The 17,763-nt window shown below is 47.8% G+C and overlaps 1 protein-coding gene across 1 annotated transcript in view; it reads left to right on the top strand.

The window, feature by feature from the left end:
- Positions 1-12,450, top strand: part of Inpp5d (inositol polyphosphate-5-phosphatase D) — a 112,004-nt gene extending 99,554 nt beyond the window's left edge. Inside the window, exons 22-27 of the mRNA XM_041650784.1 lie at positions 253-340; positions 1,254-1,403; positions 2,429-2,525; positions 4,820-5,095; positions 9,344-9,938; positions 11,320-12,450. Coding sequence (XP_041506718.1) covers positions 253-340; positions 1,254-1,403; positions 2,429-2,525; positions 4,820-5,095; positions 9,344-9,938; positions 11,320-11,322 — 1,209 coding nt within the window. The 3' untranslated portion in view covers positions 11,323-12,450. The remainder of the gene's footprint in view (positions 1-252; positions 341-1,253; positions 1,404-2,428; positions 2,526-4,819; positions 5,096-9,343; positions 9,939-11,319) is intronic.
- The last annotated feature ends 5,313 nt before the right edge of the window (positions 12,451-17,763 follow it).

Raw genomic sequence — 17,763 nt, 5'->3', positions numbered from 1 at the left:
AATCCCAGCACTCGGGAGGCAGAGGCAGGCGGATCTCTATGAGTTTGAGACCAGCCTTGTCTACAGAGCTAGTTCCAGGACAGGCTCCAAAGCCACAGAGAAACCCTGTCTCAAAAAACAAAACAAAACAAAACAAAAAGAACATCTTCAGTTCCATCTTCTTGTGTATTCTAATATCGAGACTGGTGGGCCACACCCACTTGTCCCTACCTATTCCCACCTGTGGACTCTAATCTGGTGCCTCCTCCGCAGCTAAAGCCTATTATCTCTGATCCTGAGTACCTACTGGACCAACACATCCTAATCAGCATTAAATCCTCTGACAGCGATGAATCCTATGGTAAGCATCCCGGGCCAGGGACCTTCCCTGCCCGTTAGCCTCAACCTCTAAAGTGACTCAGTTATTAGTAGTGACTCAGTCTTCCAAGAAAGAAGAAAGCCCGTCTGCCATTTCCCATCATACCACCATGCTGCCTCTTACTCTGTCCCTTGGCTGCCGGAAGAACTTTTCCGAATGGGTCATCATACCTGCTCCTTGTGACTTCTGGACACAGCCAGCAACCTCCCTCTTAGCCTTGCTGGATGAGCTGCAGACACTATATAATTTAATCTTGACAAGAGCTTCAGAGGCGGGTTCTATTCCCCGATGAGCAAACAGGTAAACTGTTTACTGTATGAGGCTCATAAAGGTCAGGTGACTTGCCCAGATCACACGGTCAGTCATCATCTGAGTTGTGACGTGAACCTGAGTCTTCCTGGGCCATCACACCTCTCTTGTGTCCCCAGCCGGCTCCTCAGACCTAGGTACAGAATAGCAGCCCCTCCCTGCTGCCAAGATAGCTCTCTAGTCTGTCTCCCTCTCATTTCAGACTTTCTCTTGTATAGATGTTTCAGACTGACCTATGCTCTTACCTGCTCATATGGTTTTGTTTATTTCTTGTGCTGTTGCAAACCTTGGGAAGTAAGCTTTCCCTACAGCAATCAGATTAGCATTTAATGCTGTTTCTTGGATGGATTTTCTAGGATCCAATTTTTCTTTCCACATTGATCTGTATAGAGCTCTTTCTCCTATGAGGCTTGAGACATTTGCCCCTTGTTGCTAAGGCATTGATCGTAAAGGTTTGTCAGTTAATCCCTGCCTGGTCGATTGCTTCAAGGAATTGGCTCCCAGGGCTACAGCTACATCGCTAGACATGTTCCATGTCTGTCTCATGCCATGGTTTCCATGTTCATGTTTTCTCTCCTCTCCCCAGGTGAAGGCTGCATTGCCCTTCATCTGGAGACCACAGAGACTCAGCTTCCCATCTACACCCCTCTCACCCACCACGGGGAGATGACTGGCCACTTCCGAGGGGAGATTAAGCTGCAGACCTCACAGGGCAAGATGAGGGAGAAGCTCTACGGTAGGCCAGCCCCTTCCCAACCTTCCCAACCTTCCCAGGGGCCACTGCACTAGGGACAGGCATGCCTCTCTCTCAGCAAGGCTATCAAGTGTTCTGTGACCCACACCCTCAGAATAGAACATGGTTGGAAAGCCTCGAGGGTAGCGTAGTGGTGCACACTTGTTATCCCGACACTCGGGAGGCTGAGGCAGGAGGATCATGAGTTCAAGGCTACCCTGGGTGACAGAGTGAGATGATGTCTTTGACGAGAACAAAAAATGGCATCTTATTTATCTCTCACAGCAGCCCTGGGAGCTAAGTGTGATGGCCTTGACTTGGCAGCCAGGGAAACTGAGGCATAGTTAGGCTAGGTGACTGGCAGAAGGTTACGAACTCAGGAAGTGGCTAAGATAAGCTTCACCCAGGGCCAAGCAGGAAATGGTAGGCACAGTGGTTGCTTGCCTGTTATGGAAGTAGTAAGAGTGGAATTCACAACACAGGAGAGTAGGGCTCCCCATGCCAGGGAAGGCCCTAGTGCACCAAGGGTCACTGCTTCTGTCCTTGTGACTCCCCTGTGCCCTGAGAGAGATCTTTTCTCTAGCAGGACAGTGGGTTGACGAGATGGTGGTCATCACCTAGCAATCATATGCCAGATTCAGAAATAAAGTTGGGGGGGGGGGTCCCTTTAAGCCCCATAAACAGATTAGCTCTGCATATGAGGTAATCTTACGGGGTGACCTAGTAGTGTTCATTTTGTTCTAATCTGACAAGAAATGTCTGCTTTGTCCCTGGCTAAGCTAACAAGTTAGAAATATTTCATGAAGCAACAAGAGTCGTAAGTACCTGTTCTCCTTCTGGACCCATGGCAGACATCATTAACCAGTCACCAAGCATAAAGATTTTGAAGCCTAAAAGCCTTGCTTGAAATCCCTCTGCCTGTATTTACTTTCCAGATTTGGTCTACAAATGGATACCACTTTGCCATGTCTAACCCATGTGGTGGCCTGGCACTCATATGTTTTCTTTTCCTGAACCTTCTCTTCTAGATTTTGTGAAGACAGAGCGGGATGAGGCTAGTGGAATGAAGTGCCTGAAGAACCTCACCAGCCATGACCCCGTGAAGCAGTGGGAGCCTGCCGGCAGGTAGATGAAGCTTGCCAAGTCCTACTACAACCTGGCGGTTTATGTGAACCAGAGTCCGGGAGAGGGTAAAGTGGGACCCAGGAAAGCCGAGGTCAAAGAAGGGATGCTGTGGTCCAGCTGCTCTCTGCTCGCTTACTTCAATTCCTGAGTTCAAGTCCCCATCTTTGGGGAGATCACCATGGCTGTGGCAAAGGCTCAGAGGCCCTTCCATGTTGTAACAGTTCAGTTCAAGTGTCCCTTAATAAATCAATGTAACTAGAGAGATGGCTCAGAGGTTAAGAGCACTGATTGTTCTTCCAGAGGTCCTGAGTTCAATTCCCAGCAACCACATGGTGGCTCACAACCATCTGTAATGAAATCTGGTGCCCTCTTCTGGCCTGCAGGCATACATGCAGACAGAGCTCTGTAAACAAAATAAATAAATAAATCTTCGTCGGGCAACGGGCAGAAGTGGCGCACACCTTTAATCCCAGCACTTGGGAGGCAGAGGCAGCCAGATCTCTGTGAGTTCGAGGCCAGCCTGGTCTACAAGAGCTAGTTCCAGGAGAGGCTCCAAAGCTAAAGAGAAACCCTGTCTCAAAAAATCAATGTAAATATAGTATAGGCCATGACCTAGGTACACCACCAGACAGTGGAAGGATGTGGAGTCCAGGAAGAAGGAATTATAGATGACTAAATAATTCCGGTACAAAAACCTGGCCCCAGGGAGGGCCAGGAACACAAGTGGCCAAAGGTTCCCCATCTGTGACTTCCTAGTTTCGTTTCTGTCACTGTGACACATACCCTGATAAAAAGCAGCAAGAAGACCAAAGGGTTTATTTGACCTTCAAGCCCACATTACAGTCCATTGTCATGGAGTAGTCAAGGCAGGAACTTAAAGTAATATAATGATGGTCAAGAGCAGAGAGAATAAATACATGCACCTTTGCTTGTTCCCAGCCCAGCCTAGGAAATGGCACTGTCCACAGTGGGCTGGGTCTTTCTACATTAACAATGAAAACAAGTCCCCATAAACATACCCGTGGGCCAAACTGGTCTAGATGCTTCCTCATTCAGACTCCTCCCAGGGGATTCTAGATTGTGTCAAGAGGACACTAAAACTAACCAACACAGAGAGATGTGGTGACACATGTCTTTAATTCTTCAGCCCTCCAGAGGTAGAAGCATACCTCTCTCTGTGAGTTCAAGGCTATCCTTTTCTACACAGTGAGTTCCAGGACAGAGCTGTGTTATGAGAACCTGTCTCAAGAGAAAAAAACAAAAACAAAAAAACAACCTACCAACATGGTGACTAACAGGAAAGACTAAATTGAGAATAACTTGGATGTTCCGGCCTCTGTTATTTAAGGACAGCATTTCCTAATAACCAGAATCACCTCTATTTCCTAATGTGGTCTTGTTAGTCCTCCCTGAGATGGAGTCCGGCGAGGAGCATGGTGTGGTGTGTGACTACAAGGGTAGCCTCAGCTAGGTCTGGCTACCTATTTTAAACCCAGTTTTGACCGCTGCCTTTCTTAACCCCTCTAGCCTCGGCCTCCGTGACTACACTTTCATCTTGTCATTCCGGTGCCTTACACAGGATGTGCAAACCCACACGTCCCACGTGGACTTGTCCATGGACTGACTTTGCCTTGAAAAATGTACTCTTGACTCTCCCCTCCCCGAAACACACACATACACACACACACATACACACACACACATACACACACACATACACACACACATACACACACACACATACACACATACACACACACATACACACACACATACACACACACATACACACACACACATACACACACACACATACACACACACATACACACACACACACACATACACACACACACATACACACACACAGCTCTGTCACGTTCTCATTCTCCTCTTCCCACATGCTCACTGGTCTTCGGAGAAACTTGCAACAGGCCAATCTCTCCCTGACCTCTGAGTCTTAGCCTGGACCTTTTCCACTGCCCGAAGGCTCGTCTTTCTTTTCCTTTCTTCTGCATTTCACCTCATTTCAATTCAAAGGCAACCCTGAATAGCTCTTCTCCAGCAGGCAGACCAGCCACCTTCTGCCTGCTGGGTCTCAACCTTCCTGCTCATCTCCCCCTCATCTCTTGTTTCTCTTCACTCCATCACATGCATGCATAAATGAGGGAATGAGTTAATGTGCCCCAGAAATGAAGGCTCCAAGAGGTTGAAAAGCCAGGGAACATTTTCCTCAGGCTGGTGCCAACCGAGAAGGGAAGAGGCCTCAGATGTACCAACACATCTTCTTACAGGGTCCTTGCATGTGGTGTCTCCAGTCTCAATGAGATCATCAATCCAAACTACATTGGTGTGGGGCCCTTTGGACAGCCCCTGCATGGGAAATCAAGCCTATCCCCAGACCAGCAACTCACAGCCTGGAGTTATGACCAGCCACCCAAGGACTCTTCCCTGGGGCCCGGGAGGGGAGAGGGTCCTCCCACCCCTCCCTCCCAGCCACCTCTGTCCCCAAAGAAGTTTTCATCCTCCACAGCAAACAGAGGCCTTTGCCCCAGGATGCAAGAGACAAGGTTAGTGTCCTCTGAATTGTGTTTTCCTGCTCACAAGTGCCTCCTGGAGGCTCCCCAGGATAGCGGCCTGGAGAGGGCAGAGCTGTATGTAGTAGATTCTGCCCTTACTATGGCTTCTACTCGTCTAAACAGTTGGTGCAACTTGATTTTTTTTATTTTATTTATTGAAAAAAATTTCTGCCTCCTCCCAGCCTCCCATTTCCCTCCCCCTCCCCCCACTCCTCACCCTCTCGCCCCACTTCTCTCCCCCTCCCTCTCCAGTCCAAAGAGCTGTCAGGGTTCCCTGCCCTGTGGGAAGTCCAAGGTCCCCCCTCCATCCAGGACTAGGAAGGTGAGCATCCAGACTCACTCATAATTGGTTTCTAGCCATAAATAAAGGACATTGAGCCTATAATTTGTGATCCTAGAGAAGCTAAATAAGAAGGTAAACCCAAAGAAAAACATATAGTTATCCTCCTGGATATTGGAAGAGATGGGGAGAGAAAAGTGAGAAGGGGAGGATGGGGGAACTTGGGGGAATGGGATGGTTGGTATAAAGAAAGGGTGCAACTTGATTTTAAACCCAGGGGTGGGGTGCCAAGAAGAACATCTTATAAAACTGCATTTACTATTGCTGGGCGGTGGTGATGGCGCATGCCTTTAATTTCAGCACTCAAGAGGCAGAGGCAGGCGGATCTCTGTGAGTTAGGGGCCAGCCTGGTCTACAGAGTGAGTTCCAGAACAGCCAAGCTACACAGGGAAACCCTGTCTGAAAAAACAAACAAAGACCTGCATTTACTGCCTGAGACGTTTCTGAAACCAATGACAGCCCCTAGCATCCTCCACTCCCTGGAGGTCTCTGGGAAAAAGGTGGGGATTTCTGAGTAGAAACCTTCACCTACCCCAAATCTCTCTCTTTTCTTAAAAATGAGCATCCATGTTCTCATAAAGAAGTCTCTAGATTTTCCCATTGATGACATTTTTTTTATTTTAATAGTTTTCGTTCTTTTTTTTATTTTTGGTTTTGGTTTTTTGAGACAGGGTTTCTCTGTGGCTTTGGAGCCTGTCCTGGAACTCGTTCTTGTAGACCATGCTGGCCTTGAAATCACAGAGACCTGCCTGCCTCTGCCTCCCGTGTGCTGGGATTAAAGGTGTGCACCACCACTTCCCAGCCTCGATGGCAATTTTTAAAAAATAAATTGGAACTAGAAATCCAAATGAAGGCAGAACTGTCACCCTACAGAGAGATTGGCCAAAACTGCCTTAGGAGGAAGAACCACACAGCGCAGGGATGAAGTCATTTAGCAGCCGAGGGAAACACTAGGTGGGGTATCTTATTCCTACAGGATAACAGATGGCCAAGAGTCATCCGGACCCAGGAACGGTGACGTAGACACGTCTCCCCTCACAGCTGCCTTAAACTTTTTGTGATGACACAGGCTGCCGTGTGTGGCCTCTTTCCTGGGTGCTGTTTTCTTTTCTTTCCTCCTCAGGACTTCAGTGCCTGGGTGGAGCTCACTGACAGTAATCAGGAGCCAGTGCTGGGGCATCATTCACAGTGTGGTTCTCCCCCAAACCCTCCAAGTCAAATGCCCATGCCAGGCCTGCCCGGGAGAGTATCTGGAGAGGCACTGATACTCCCATGCCTTGGCTGTTACCTTGAACTAGCTGAAAGGGATTGGGGGTCAGGGCGGGGCAGGTCCTTGAGCCTAGCCAACTCTAAAGCGAGCCTCAGTATCCCTCCCTGGAGATGCAAACCAAGGGTCTCCATCCGGTAGATACTGAAATGCTCGGTTTGACAAAGGCAGTCTCTTTAGTAACCCTAGAGAAACAGCCACAAAGAAAACAGAAGTTCGTGGTGTAATCCTCCAAGGTTCCCAAGGTAGAGGTCACTCCATGCTTCACACTGTGAACAGAGTTTGGTGAAAACATGTTCCCTCCAACCCTGGGTGGCAGCATCCTTCAGGGCCCCATAGGATGAGGTTCTAAGCTCACCTCTCACCAAAGAGAGAATTAAAAGCAAAAAACGCTTGAAGGCCCCATACCTGCTGCTCCAAGTACCCAGCTCAGCCTGAATAAAGGCAGTGGGGTATCCCAGTACTTCAGGGTCCTCCCACCACACCTGCAAGGCTAGGGGACAATGGCCACCCATCCCAGGTAGACCCAGGCTTCCCCAATTTTAGCACTTAAGTCCCATCTTCTGGGAAACACTTCAATCCTTGCAAGCGAGGCTGGCTGCTGTCCAAGGTCAAGGCTGCGTGATGAGAAAGATGCCTCTGCTGGGACCCTGGCCGACATCCAGAGTCTGCTGCATGAGAACAGACTGTCCCCTGGTTCTCAGTTACCTGTACTCAGGAGACTAAAACTCTTAACTCTAATCTGTTCTTCCTAACCTCCCCCTAAGGACGGCAGAAATACCCTGAGCACCCTGCTGGAGGAAACACATTTTAAACTCCATCTCATTGGCTCTGTCTCCTCTCCTGCCCCCTCAGTGTCTATAGCTGAATAATCAGGTGCCAAACCTTGTGGGGTTTTTCTTAGTATGTACGTACACACACACACACACACACACACACACACACACACATTGTGTATAGGTGTTTTGCCTGCTTCAGTCTACCACATGTAGTGCCTTCAGAAGCCAGAAGAGGACACTGAATATCCGAAAACTGCAGTTACATACAGTTGTGAGCCACTATGTATGCTGGGATTCGAACAGGGTGCTTAACCACTGAGCCGTCTCTCCAGCCCCTGGCCTTGTGTTCTCGCTTTCTATCCAGCATTCTGTTTCATCTGTGAGCAGGTTGCCCCTCCCCCACCTCTTCCGAGACCTACCCATAGTAGAGATCTTGCTTAGAGGGTCCGGGACTGGTTCAAAACAGGGTTAGAGACAAGGGATGGCTTTTGTCTTCTGTCAAGGTCTCAGCGTTTCTGGGTATGTAGTGATTTCTAGTATGTAGTGGGCTGCTGAGTTGGCTCAGTGGGTAAGGTGCTTGCCACCAAGCCTGACATCCTGAGTTCAATCCCTGGGATCGACGGAGTGGGAGAGGAGAGTTGTCCGCTATAAACTGTCCTCTGACCTCCACACATGTGCCTGGCTTTCTCTTTTTTGTTTTTTGTTGTTGTTATTGTTTTGTTTTGTTTTTTGTTTTCATTTTTTTTCCTGTCTAGAACTCCAACCTGTGGAATGGTGCTACCCACAATGGTCAAGTTTTCCACCATAATTATCAAGATAATCTCCTAGAGGCTGTCTCCCAGGACCTTCTAGACCTTATCAAGTTGACAACTGAGATTGTCACAGAAACCAGGCTTCCCACAGCCTCTCAGAGAGAAAGTTTATGCCCCTGGGAAGAATACTAAGACTATTCCCTGGACCCAGGGTTTGTTTTGTGGGGCACGGCAGCTCTGCTATGTCACAGCAGGGTCATGCGTGGTGGCTTCTTACATGTCACCCTTTCTACAAAATATCTCCAGGGATAGCCCACTTGTTCATAGATGCTGGGGTTCAAACGGAATTAAGGATGCCTCTGAGAACATGGAAAAACTTGAAATATCATAGTACCGTCCTCTCTCCCTGTCCCATCCCCCCCAACACACACTTCTCTCTTCTCTCTCTCTCTTCCCCCCCTCTCTTTTTCCCTCTCTCTTTCTCTCTCTCTCAGATAGGGTCTCTCTATTATGTAGCTCTGAATGTGTTAGAACTCACCATGTAGATCAGGCTGGCCTCAGACTTACAGAGATCCGCCTGCCTCTGCCTCCCGAGTGCTGCGGTTAGAGGCGTGTGTCACCGCCACACCCAGCTCCACCCATCTCTTGTTTATGTATAAATTTTAGAAAGTTGTCATCAGTTGTGGTGACACATGCAGGTAAAATATGCTGAAGGGATGGAGGCAGGAGGACCATGAGGCTACTACCCTGGACTATACTTTTAGCCTAGCACGGTATTACATGTCTGCAATCTCAGTGTTTGGCAGATAAAGGATCAGGTGGATCTCTGAGTTCTACATCAGCCAGAGATACATAGTGAGACTCTGTGGGTTTTGTTTGTTTGTTTGTTTTTAATTAAGGTTAAGTTCAAGTAAAATTATTCCCTGGAAAATGAACAATTTGGTGGCATTTGGTATAGTACATATTATACCACCACTACTATATTTGGTTCCAGAACATGTTTATATTCCCTAAATGAAAGCCCAGAGGCATGAAGCATCTACTTCCCAGGTCCTGGCTGATCGTGTTTCCTCCCCATTCTCCTCTTCCCCATGGTTCTAGATCTGGTGACCTGGGGAAAGTGGAGGCTCTGTTACAGGAAGACCTCCAGCTGACGAAGCCAGAGATGTTTGAGAACCCACTGTACGGGTCTGTGAGTTCCTTCCCTAAGGTGGTGCCCAGGAAAGAGCAGGAGTCCCCCAAGATGCTGCGGAAGGAGCCCCCACCCTGTCCAGACCCAGGAATCTCATCACCCAGCATCCTGCTCTCCAAAGTTCAAGAGGTGGAGGGTGTCAAGGGGTCAAGCAAACAGGTCCCTGTGCCTGTCTTTGGCCCCACACCCCGGATGCGATCCTTTACCTGTTCCTCCTCTGCTGAGGGGAAAATGCCCAGTGGGGACAAGAACCAAGGGAAGCCCAAGACCGTAGCCAGTACCCAAGCCCCGGTGCCAGCCAAGAGGCCTATCAAGCCTTCCAGGTCTGAAATGAGCCAACAGACGACTCCCATCCCAGCTCCACGGCCACCCCTGCCAGTCAAGAGCCCTGCGGTCCTGCAGCTACAGCATTCCAAAGGCCGAGACTACCGCGACAACACAGAACTCCCCCACCATGGCAAGCACCGCCACGAGGAGGGGCTGCTTGGCAGGACTGCCATGCAGGTGTGTTGAGCCATATATACATGTGTGCATACATGTGTCCGTGTGTGTGTGTGTGTGTGTGTGTCCTGAGAAGTGCTCTATGAGAAAGGGCTGAACTTAGGGTTTGAACCTGGCACCACTGTGGGTGTCCCTGATTGGTCCTAAATAATTCTTCTTTTTTTTTCTTTTTTTGTTTTTGTTTTCCGAGACGGTTTCTCTGTAGCTTTGAAGCCTGGCCTGGAACTTGCTCTGTAGACCAGGCTGGCCTCGAACTCACAGAAATCCTCCTGTCTCTGCCTCCCAAATACTGGGATTAAAGGCATGCCCCACCACCACCACCTCCCTGCAAATAATTCTTGAGAGGGACAGAGAAGGAGCTGTGTATAAACCCCTAGCCCTGTAAAGTAAGGGAATCTGGGTCATTTATATTTTAGTTTTATCATCCTTAATATATGCACTTAAAACATTCCTGGTATTTTAGAAACTTAAATATCTATCCCCTCCCAATAGAGTGTATTTATTCTAGAACAAAACTAGAAAATGATTAAAAACACAGTTGAGACTGGACATGGATGTACATCCCTATAATCCCAGCACCCTGAAAGTCTAAGGCAGGAGGATCGGTGTCCAAGGTCAGCCTGGGCTATATGGCAAGATGCTATCTTAAGAGGAACACGTGGCAGCAGTCAGGGAGCAGAGGTTGTAGCTCAGTAGTAGCATACACATGAAGCCTCCCTGAAGCTTTTGCCTGAATCCCCAGTACCACAGGAGAAAGGAACAGACTCTACAACCAGACTGCTGGCTGTTCTGTTATTGTATTATAATAATAGTTGTTGTTTGAGACAGGATTTCTCTGTGTGGTCCTACCTGTCCTAGAACTTGCTGTGTTGACCTGGCTGGCCTTGAAAAAGATCCACTTGCCTTGCCTTCTGAATGCCAGGATTAATGGCTTTTACCAACACACCTGGCCCATTATTGTACTTTATTGCAGTACTGAGATCCAAACTCAGGATCTTATACGTTAGACAAATGCTGTACTGCAGCCCTGTGTCCACTTTAAATCCCAAGTCTCCACTGCCCAGCTCTATGTCTTCTTAATCTGTCAAAAGAGGATACTAATGGTATCTGCTGTATAGATTTATGGGGAGAAATAGATTATGCCATATGCTGTTACTTTATGTTATCATTTTTATAGTTATCACTCATGTTTCATGTATTATATATAACATGTATCTATTTCATATATAGTCTATGCATATGGCATGTGAATTAGCGTCTAAGACACTGAGGAGTGTGTCCTAAGTGTACTTTCATGTCAGCCTGATCTAGCTCACAGCACTAGGGGTCAAGAGTGGCCCAGAGATAGCAAGGCCCTGATAGCCCTTCTGTTCTCATCCTACAGTGAAGTCTTGGTGAGCTGCTGGTGATGGGAGCCTGGAGGATCAGCACAAAGCAGGTCGAAGCCTCTCTCAGGATGCCTCTCCCAGGACCTCCTGCTAGCTCCTCTTGCCCAGCTTCGAGTCCAAGGCTGTGTATTTTTCAGGAAAGGGCCTCGCTTTTCTGTGGTCCCAAGAGTGTGCTGGCTGCAACGCTGGGCACAGATGCTGAAGCTAGATGGAAAACACTTAACCGTATGGACAGCAGACAGCTGCACCTGGGTCTCAGAACCTTGACTCCAGGGCCTTCTTCCAGTCGTTGTTTTAAAGAAAGGAACTGAGACTCTCATCTGGGTGAAGATATAAATAATAATAATATTAATAATAATAATAATAATGGTCAGGTGCCATGTGCTATGTTAAGTGCATTTGTCAGGCTGGCCTCCAGAGCCGAGGTTCCAGTCACCCTGAACCCTAGACCCAGACCCAAATGGTAGGTCCTGAGAAGTTTAAACAAAGCATTAAGAAAGCCAACAACCCCTAGAATGAGCCAGACTCCACTGCAGGGACCTGAAGAGTCTGCATAGCTAACTAAGGGTACAAGGAGCCCGGCCCTGTCCAACTTCAGAGATGCAAGCTGCTTTAGCTAAGGCTGGGGTCCTGTTAGTCCCAGACCAGATCTGCCTGGTTTCTGTTAGTTTTTCAGTCCGCCAGAGTCGGAGGTCAGCTCCATCTCACCAATGAAGAGATCCGGCCTCAACCTAAGCCAGCCATGGCAGACTCTTGCTGAGTCTAGGCTCAGTCCCCTCTCTGCCACTATAGGTAGGCAGCTACCGCCATACCCTGGGTTGAGCCAAGCACACCCCTCCCCATATCCCCACAGCACTTCTGATGTACTGAGGAAGAATCTCTACCACTGAGCTCTTCGGCCTGCTATCAGGGAAAGTGAGCCTTGGTCCCAGGCTCTCCTAACAGTTCAGCCTCTTCCCAAGTCGTGTGACTCTTCCTTGGTTACATCAGGAGAATAGGTCGGTGATGTCTTTTCTTGTCTTGCTTTTTAATATATCAGGATTAATGTAAGAAACCAGATCCAGAGTGTGCAGAAAAGCAAGTATATCCCCTGTTTCCCAGTCTGTGTGACCAATAAATTGTGCCTTTCTAACGAGGTTCTTGACTGTGTGACATCTTCCTGATACCCAAGGCCACAATTCTTGCCTGTGCTGTAACTACTGCAGAGAGACTTTGGAGCAGGAGGAGGCAGTTGAGGGTTCCTGATGGCCAGAAAGATAGTATCCTCACCATGGAGACAGTCTGAAGTTGGATGTGGACATAAATGAGGGTAGACATTAGAACTGCTTTTATACATATAGCTGCAGCCACCCAACTTCCACAAGTGTCCTCTGACACTGGCTTACCATCAGCCCACAAGTTCTTCCCAACTGTTACCAGTGTTATTATTTCAGAGACAATAGGCCCATTCAAACCATCCCTAGGACGGGGGTTCACAGATTCGGGAATAGCCTCTGGCCAGAGAACCAGAATGGATACTACTTGGTACCACTTGCAAGGTGCCCTGGCTCATGTCATCATTTCTTTCATCTTGAGATATTCAGCATCTCTCCTGCTCACAGACCCCACGCCTGGGCTCTAAATAGAGCTCCAGGGAGCAGCATCCTTGGGAGGCACTGAGCAAACCGTTCACTGCCTGCTTTCATGGTCCTGGTGAACTGGTAGAGCCAAGGCTGAGAATATTCCAGAATAGCTCCTTACCTCTACTTAGGTAAATGTCTCGCTACAGATTCGTTACTTGGTCCCTACAAAGAACTTTACCCCCATCTCCAGCTTCCAGTGGATGTGTAAACCAAGCCCCTCACCCCCACCCCACCCCAGCATTCTGACCCAGCAGACCAAGAGACATGACTGGAGATACCTTGATATTCTAGAGGGAGGACACAGGAAGTGCAGGCATGTTCTACCCAGCTCACTTTTCCTGGGAATCCACCCTGGGTCATACTTCCTTGTGACCCCAGAGCTGAGGGCCAGGACCCTATTGCCTTTGGCCCATGGGACGCCTTCTGTTACTATAATGGGCTTGGCTTGCTATGTGGGATGCCTGCAGCTGCCCATCCATGCAATAGCAAATAGCTCCTTCCCGTAGATGTCCAGGCCGCAGCAAGGTAGGACCTATATCTACTTCCTGTCCCTTCACTCTGAGGTCTAGTCACCTGTGCAGACTCTAGCCCCTCTTCTGCCACTGTCCAGAACCTAGCTTTGCTTGTGAATGGTCAGCTGGGGCCCCCTGATGCTCAAAACTGGAAACACCACAACTGAATTTTCACTCTTGTCCTCCCAGCCCTCCTCAGCCCTGTGCACACCCCTGAGCTCCCTGTCCACCTTCTACGGGCTCTGGGCCACCACCGTCCCCCAGAACCCAATCGAGCTGCTTCATTTGCTAGCAATTCTGCCCTACCCCCACCCTCCAACGCTCCGTTCTCCCTTCTGTGGCAGAGGAATGGAAAGCCAGATATTGGCCCTGTCTCCTCGGTTTTCTTCACTGAGCTCCACAAGAAGTGAACAAGCTTCACTCACAAACTGCCCCACCCCTAAGATGACCCATCACCCCTAAATCATAGATCAACAGTCAATTTGTCTTTCAAGAAGCAAATCTGCTCTTCTTCGCATGGCTACATGGAGTTGGCCAAAGCTTAGATTTCCTGTTACCATAATATTGGTCTCTGGCATGAATGTATCTGCCTCTAACCAACATGCACAGGATTCCGAGGGTGACCGCTGCCCTGCCAGGCCTCCTGTGGGTCTAGATGGGCAGCCACTTCACTCCTCCGTCCAGCATTTCTGTGGCTTTCCTGTAGCTTTCTTAGCAGCGATAAGAGGGAAACGGGTGAGTCACTGAGAAAAGCTCTCTCCCACAGATACCTTCCCTAACCCCAGCCTACCAGGTCTGTCTTTACTTGCCCTTAAAATAGCTCCTTTCTGCAAATTAATTTCCATGGAGACCCAGCTTTGGAAAGACCCAGAAGCTTTCTATGAGGCAGTTAACTCACTGGCAGCCTTTACTCCAACAGAGAGACCCTTTATGATGCAAATATCTGGTCTCGCCCTCACATTTACCCCCCAAGGTCCCATTCTGGGAAAATCTCTGCTCTGCTATGCATAATGGCATATGGAGTCCTGGTACTGGTCATGCTCTGACTGGTGACTGCTCCAAGCGGATTTCTCTCTCGCCTCACAGATGACCTACCCATTGGTCCTGCATTCAAGTGATCTTAGACTTGATATGTATAGTTCTGTTCATCATCCATTCAATCCCAGTTGTGCTGGGCCTGAGGAGACCATGGGGCAGGACATGGCCATGGCTGTGGGTCAGACAGAATGGAGTTTAAATAGCTTAGTTTGTGTTTCCTGAGAATAGTCTTAAGCAAGTCCTACAACCTGAGCTGGATCCCCAGAACTCATGTAAAAAGCTGGAAGCATAACCTGCAATGGTGGCACGTGCCTATAATCCCAGTACTCAGGAGGCAGAAGCAGGTGGGTCTCTGAGTTCCAGGACAGCCAGGACTACACAGGGAAACCCTGTCTCAAAAAAAAAAAAAAAAAAAAAAAAAAACAAAGACAAAACAAAAACAACAAACTGGATGCAGTTAAGCATCTGTAATCCCAACACTACTACTGAGAGGCAGAAAGAAGACACGGGAGAACTGCCTAGAAACTCATGGGCCAGAGAGCGGAATGTTTGCATCATAGCAGCAGAAACAAGCCATGCCTCAACTAAGTTGAAGATGAGAAGCAACTCCCAAAAGTTGTCCTCTGACCTCCACACATGCTCTGTGACATGCCTATGTCCATAACCACATATACATACATGCAACACACATGTACACACAAGAGCACTCAATTATGCACACACACACAAGAAGAAAAGGAGGTGGCAGAGGAAGTAATTACAGTTGTCCGGGCTGCCAATTTGAGGCCAGGAAATCTGTACTTGCCTCATTGGTTTGGGTTCAGACAGTAGAGAAGATTCCAGGGCAAGAAGGCATTCAGTAGAAGGCTGAGACCTGAGGCAAGGGAGGAAAGAATGTCCTTAGGGACAGCTGGGCTTGTCTGGTGGACATCAGCATGTGATAAATACCTATTACCCCACTCAAAGAGGGTCATTTGAAGTAGTGCCTCTGGGAGTTGATTAACCCTCAGTTCTCCTGGTCTAAGCAGAAAGCTACTCCAAAAGCCAGGCAAGAGCCCTCCAGCCTGAAGGGCAGCACATGGGAAACCCATGTGTGGTATGTGTGAGGCACCCGTGTTTCTGCTTCACTTAACCAATAGCACCAAGGACGGGGTTTCAGTACTAAACCTGCCCACAGAACACTGGCCCCTCCTGCTTCTATACTGTGTGTCTACAAGCTGAGATTTCTGGATGCTCAGACATACATCTCTGAAGAGGGGCACTCCCTTTGGATATGTTCTGTCTCTTGAGAAAAGCCAGCATGGAAGACCCAGAAAAGAGCTGGATGGGAAGAGGTACACAGGCCCTAAGGTATCACAGAGAGTGGTGAAGTGTGAAGACGGAATGGGTGGCAGGAGGTGGTGGGGCCGGAGGTCCTATAGGAACCAGTGTCCAGTTGTGCAGAGAGCCATAGGATCTGTGCGGTCATGAGAGAGGTCCATTACTAGAGGAGATCTAAACCAGGATGCTGGTTGGCAGCTGAAAGAGGGAAGAGGGTATCTGTGAGAGGGGATTGTAGGAAGTAGTGACAGGAAAGAAGAGGGAAGGCCATGGGACTGGAGAGATGGCTCAGCAGTTAAGATCACTGACTGTTCTTCCAGAGGTCCTGAGTTCAATTCCCAGCAACCACATGGTGGCTCACAGCCACCTATAATTAGATCTGGTGCCCTCTTCTAGCCTACAGGCAGGATACTGTATAAATAAATAAATCTTTAAAAAAAAAGAAAAAAAAAGAAGAGGGGAGACCACAGGAACCTACACAAGTGTCTTCTCACCCTGTCCCTGGCATATGACCTGGGACAGGCATCCTGAGACCTTTGCTAAAGCTTCTGGGAAGAGCACAGACATGGTGATCCAAACAGCTCTACACTACAGGGCTCCATGGTCAAAAAGTCAGCAAGCTTAGCAAACAATGGTAGAAGAAGCCAATTCAATTTGATAATCTAAACAATGAACAATTTTTAGTGAAAGTATCTCACTGAAGTGTAGGTTTGTGGTTTTCTGTCTGGATTTTGATAGAGATTTTGTATTTTTCCTCAGTAACCTTGTCCTGGTCCCTCTTATCTGAGGACTCACCTCCTCAAGTTGGGGATGAGGGGGTACCATGCTTTCAAAGCTGGATGAGGTACTACCACCTTGAATCCGTAAGACATAAAGTCCAAAGCAAGCAAAGAGAGAGAATAGTAAATCAAATCCATCACAGATTGAGCTCAAGGAAAAAGGAAATATTAAGAAGTCAACCCCCCCCCAAAAAAAGAAGTCAACCAGAATTCTCCAGAGACAAAGGTGAAGTAAAAACATTTTTATAAAAAAAATAAATTCGTTGCTATCAGATCAACCATCAAAAATGGTACAGGAGCCAGGTGTGATGGCACATGACTTTAAGTCTAGCACTTAAAAAGCAGAGGCAGTTGGAACTCTATAAAGTTCAAGTCAGGCTGGTCTACATTGCTAGTTCTAGGACAACCAGAGCTACACAGAGAGACATGTCACATTAAAAAAAAAAAAACAAGAGGAACATGGGCCTTGGGATACAACAATGGGTGGAAACTCAGACAGGAATGAGGAACGCTGAAAAAGGGAAGAGAGAGACAGATAGAAATAACTTCTTACACCAGAAAATGGAAGGACCTCCCTTGCTCTTGGATTGGGAGAATCAACATAGTAAAAATGTCAATTCTACCAAAAGCAATCTATAGATTCAATGCAATCCCCATCAAAATCCCATCAAAATTCTTCACAGATCTGGAGAAGACAATAATCAACTTTATATGGAAAAACAAAAAACCCAGGAAAACCAAAACAATCTTATACAATAAAGGATCGTCTGGAGGCATTACCATCCCTGACTTCAAACTCTATTACAGAGCTACAGTATTAAAAACAGCTTGGTATTGGCATAAAAACAGAGAAGTCGACCAATGGAATTGAATAGAAGACCCGGACTTTAACCCACAAACCTATGAACACCTGATTTTCGATAAATGAGCTAAAAGTATACAATGGAAAAAAGAGAGCATCTTCAACAAATTATGCTGGCAAAACTGGATGTCAATCTGTAGAAGAATGAAAATAGATCCATATCTATCACCATGCACAAAACTCAAGTCCAAATGGATTAAAGACCTCAATATCAGTCTGAACACACTGAACCTGATAGAAGAGAAAGTGGGAAGTACTCTACAACACATGGGCACAGGAGACCACTTCCTACGTATAACCCCAGCAG

This window comes from Microtus oregoni, unplaced genomic scaffold (assembly GCF_018167655.1).
Source record: "Microtus oregoni isolate MIOR12 unplaced genomic scaffold, Mior012 000004F_ref0000308, whole genome shotgun sequence".
Classification (NCBI taxonomy): Eukaryota; Metazoa; Chordata; class Mammalia; order Rodentia; family Cricetidae; genus Microtus; species Microtus oregoni.
Note: the sequence above shows the minus strand (reverse complement) of the source record. Positions and strands in the feature narration are given on the sequence as shown.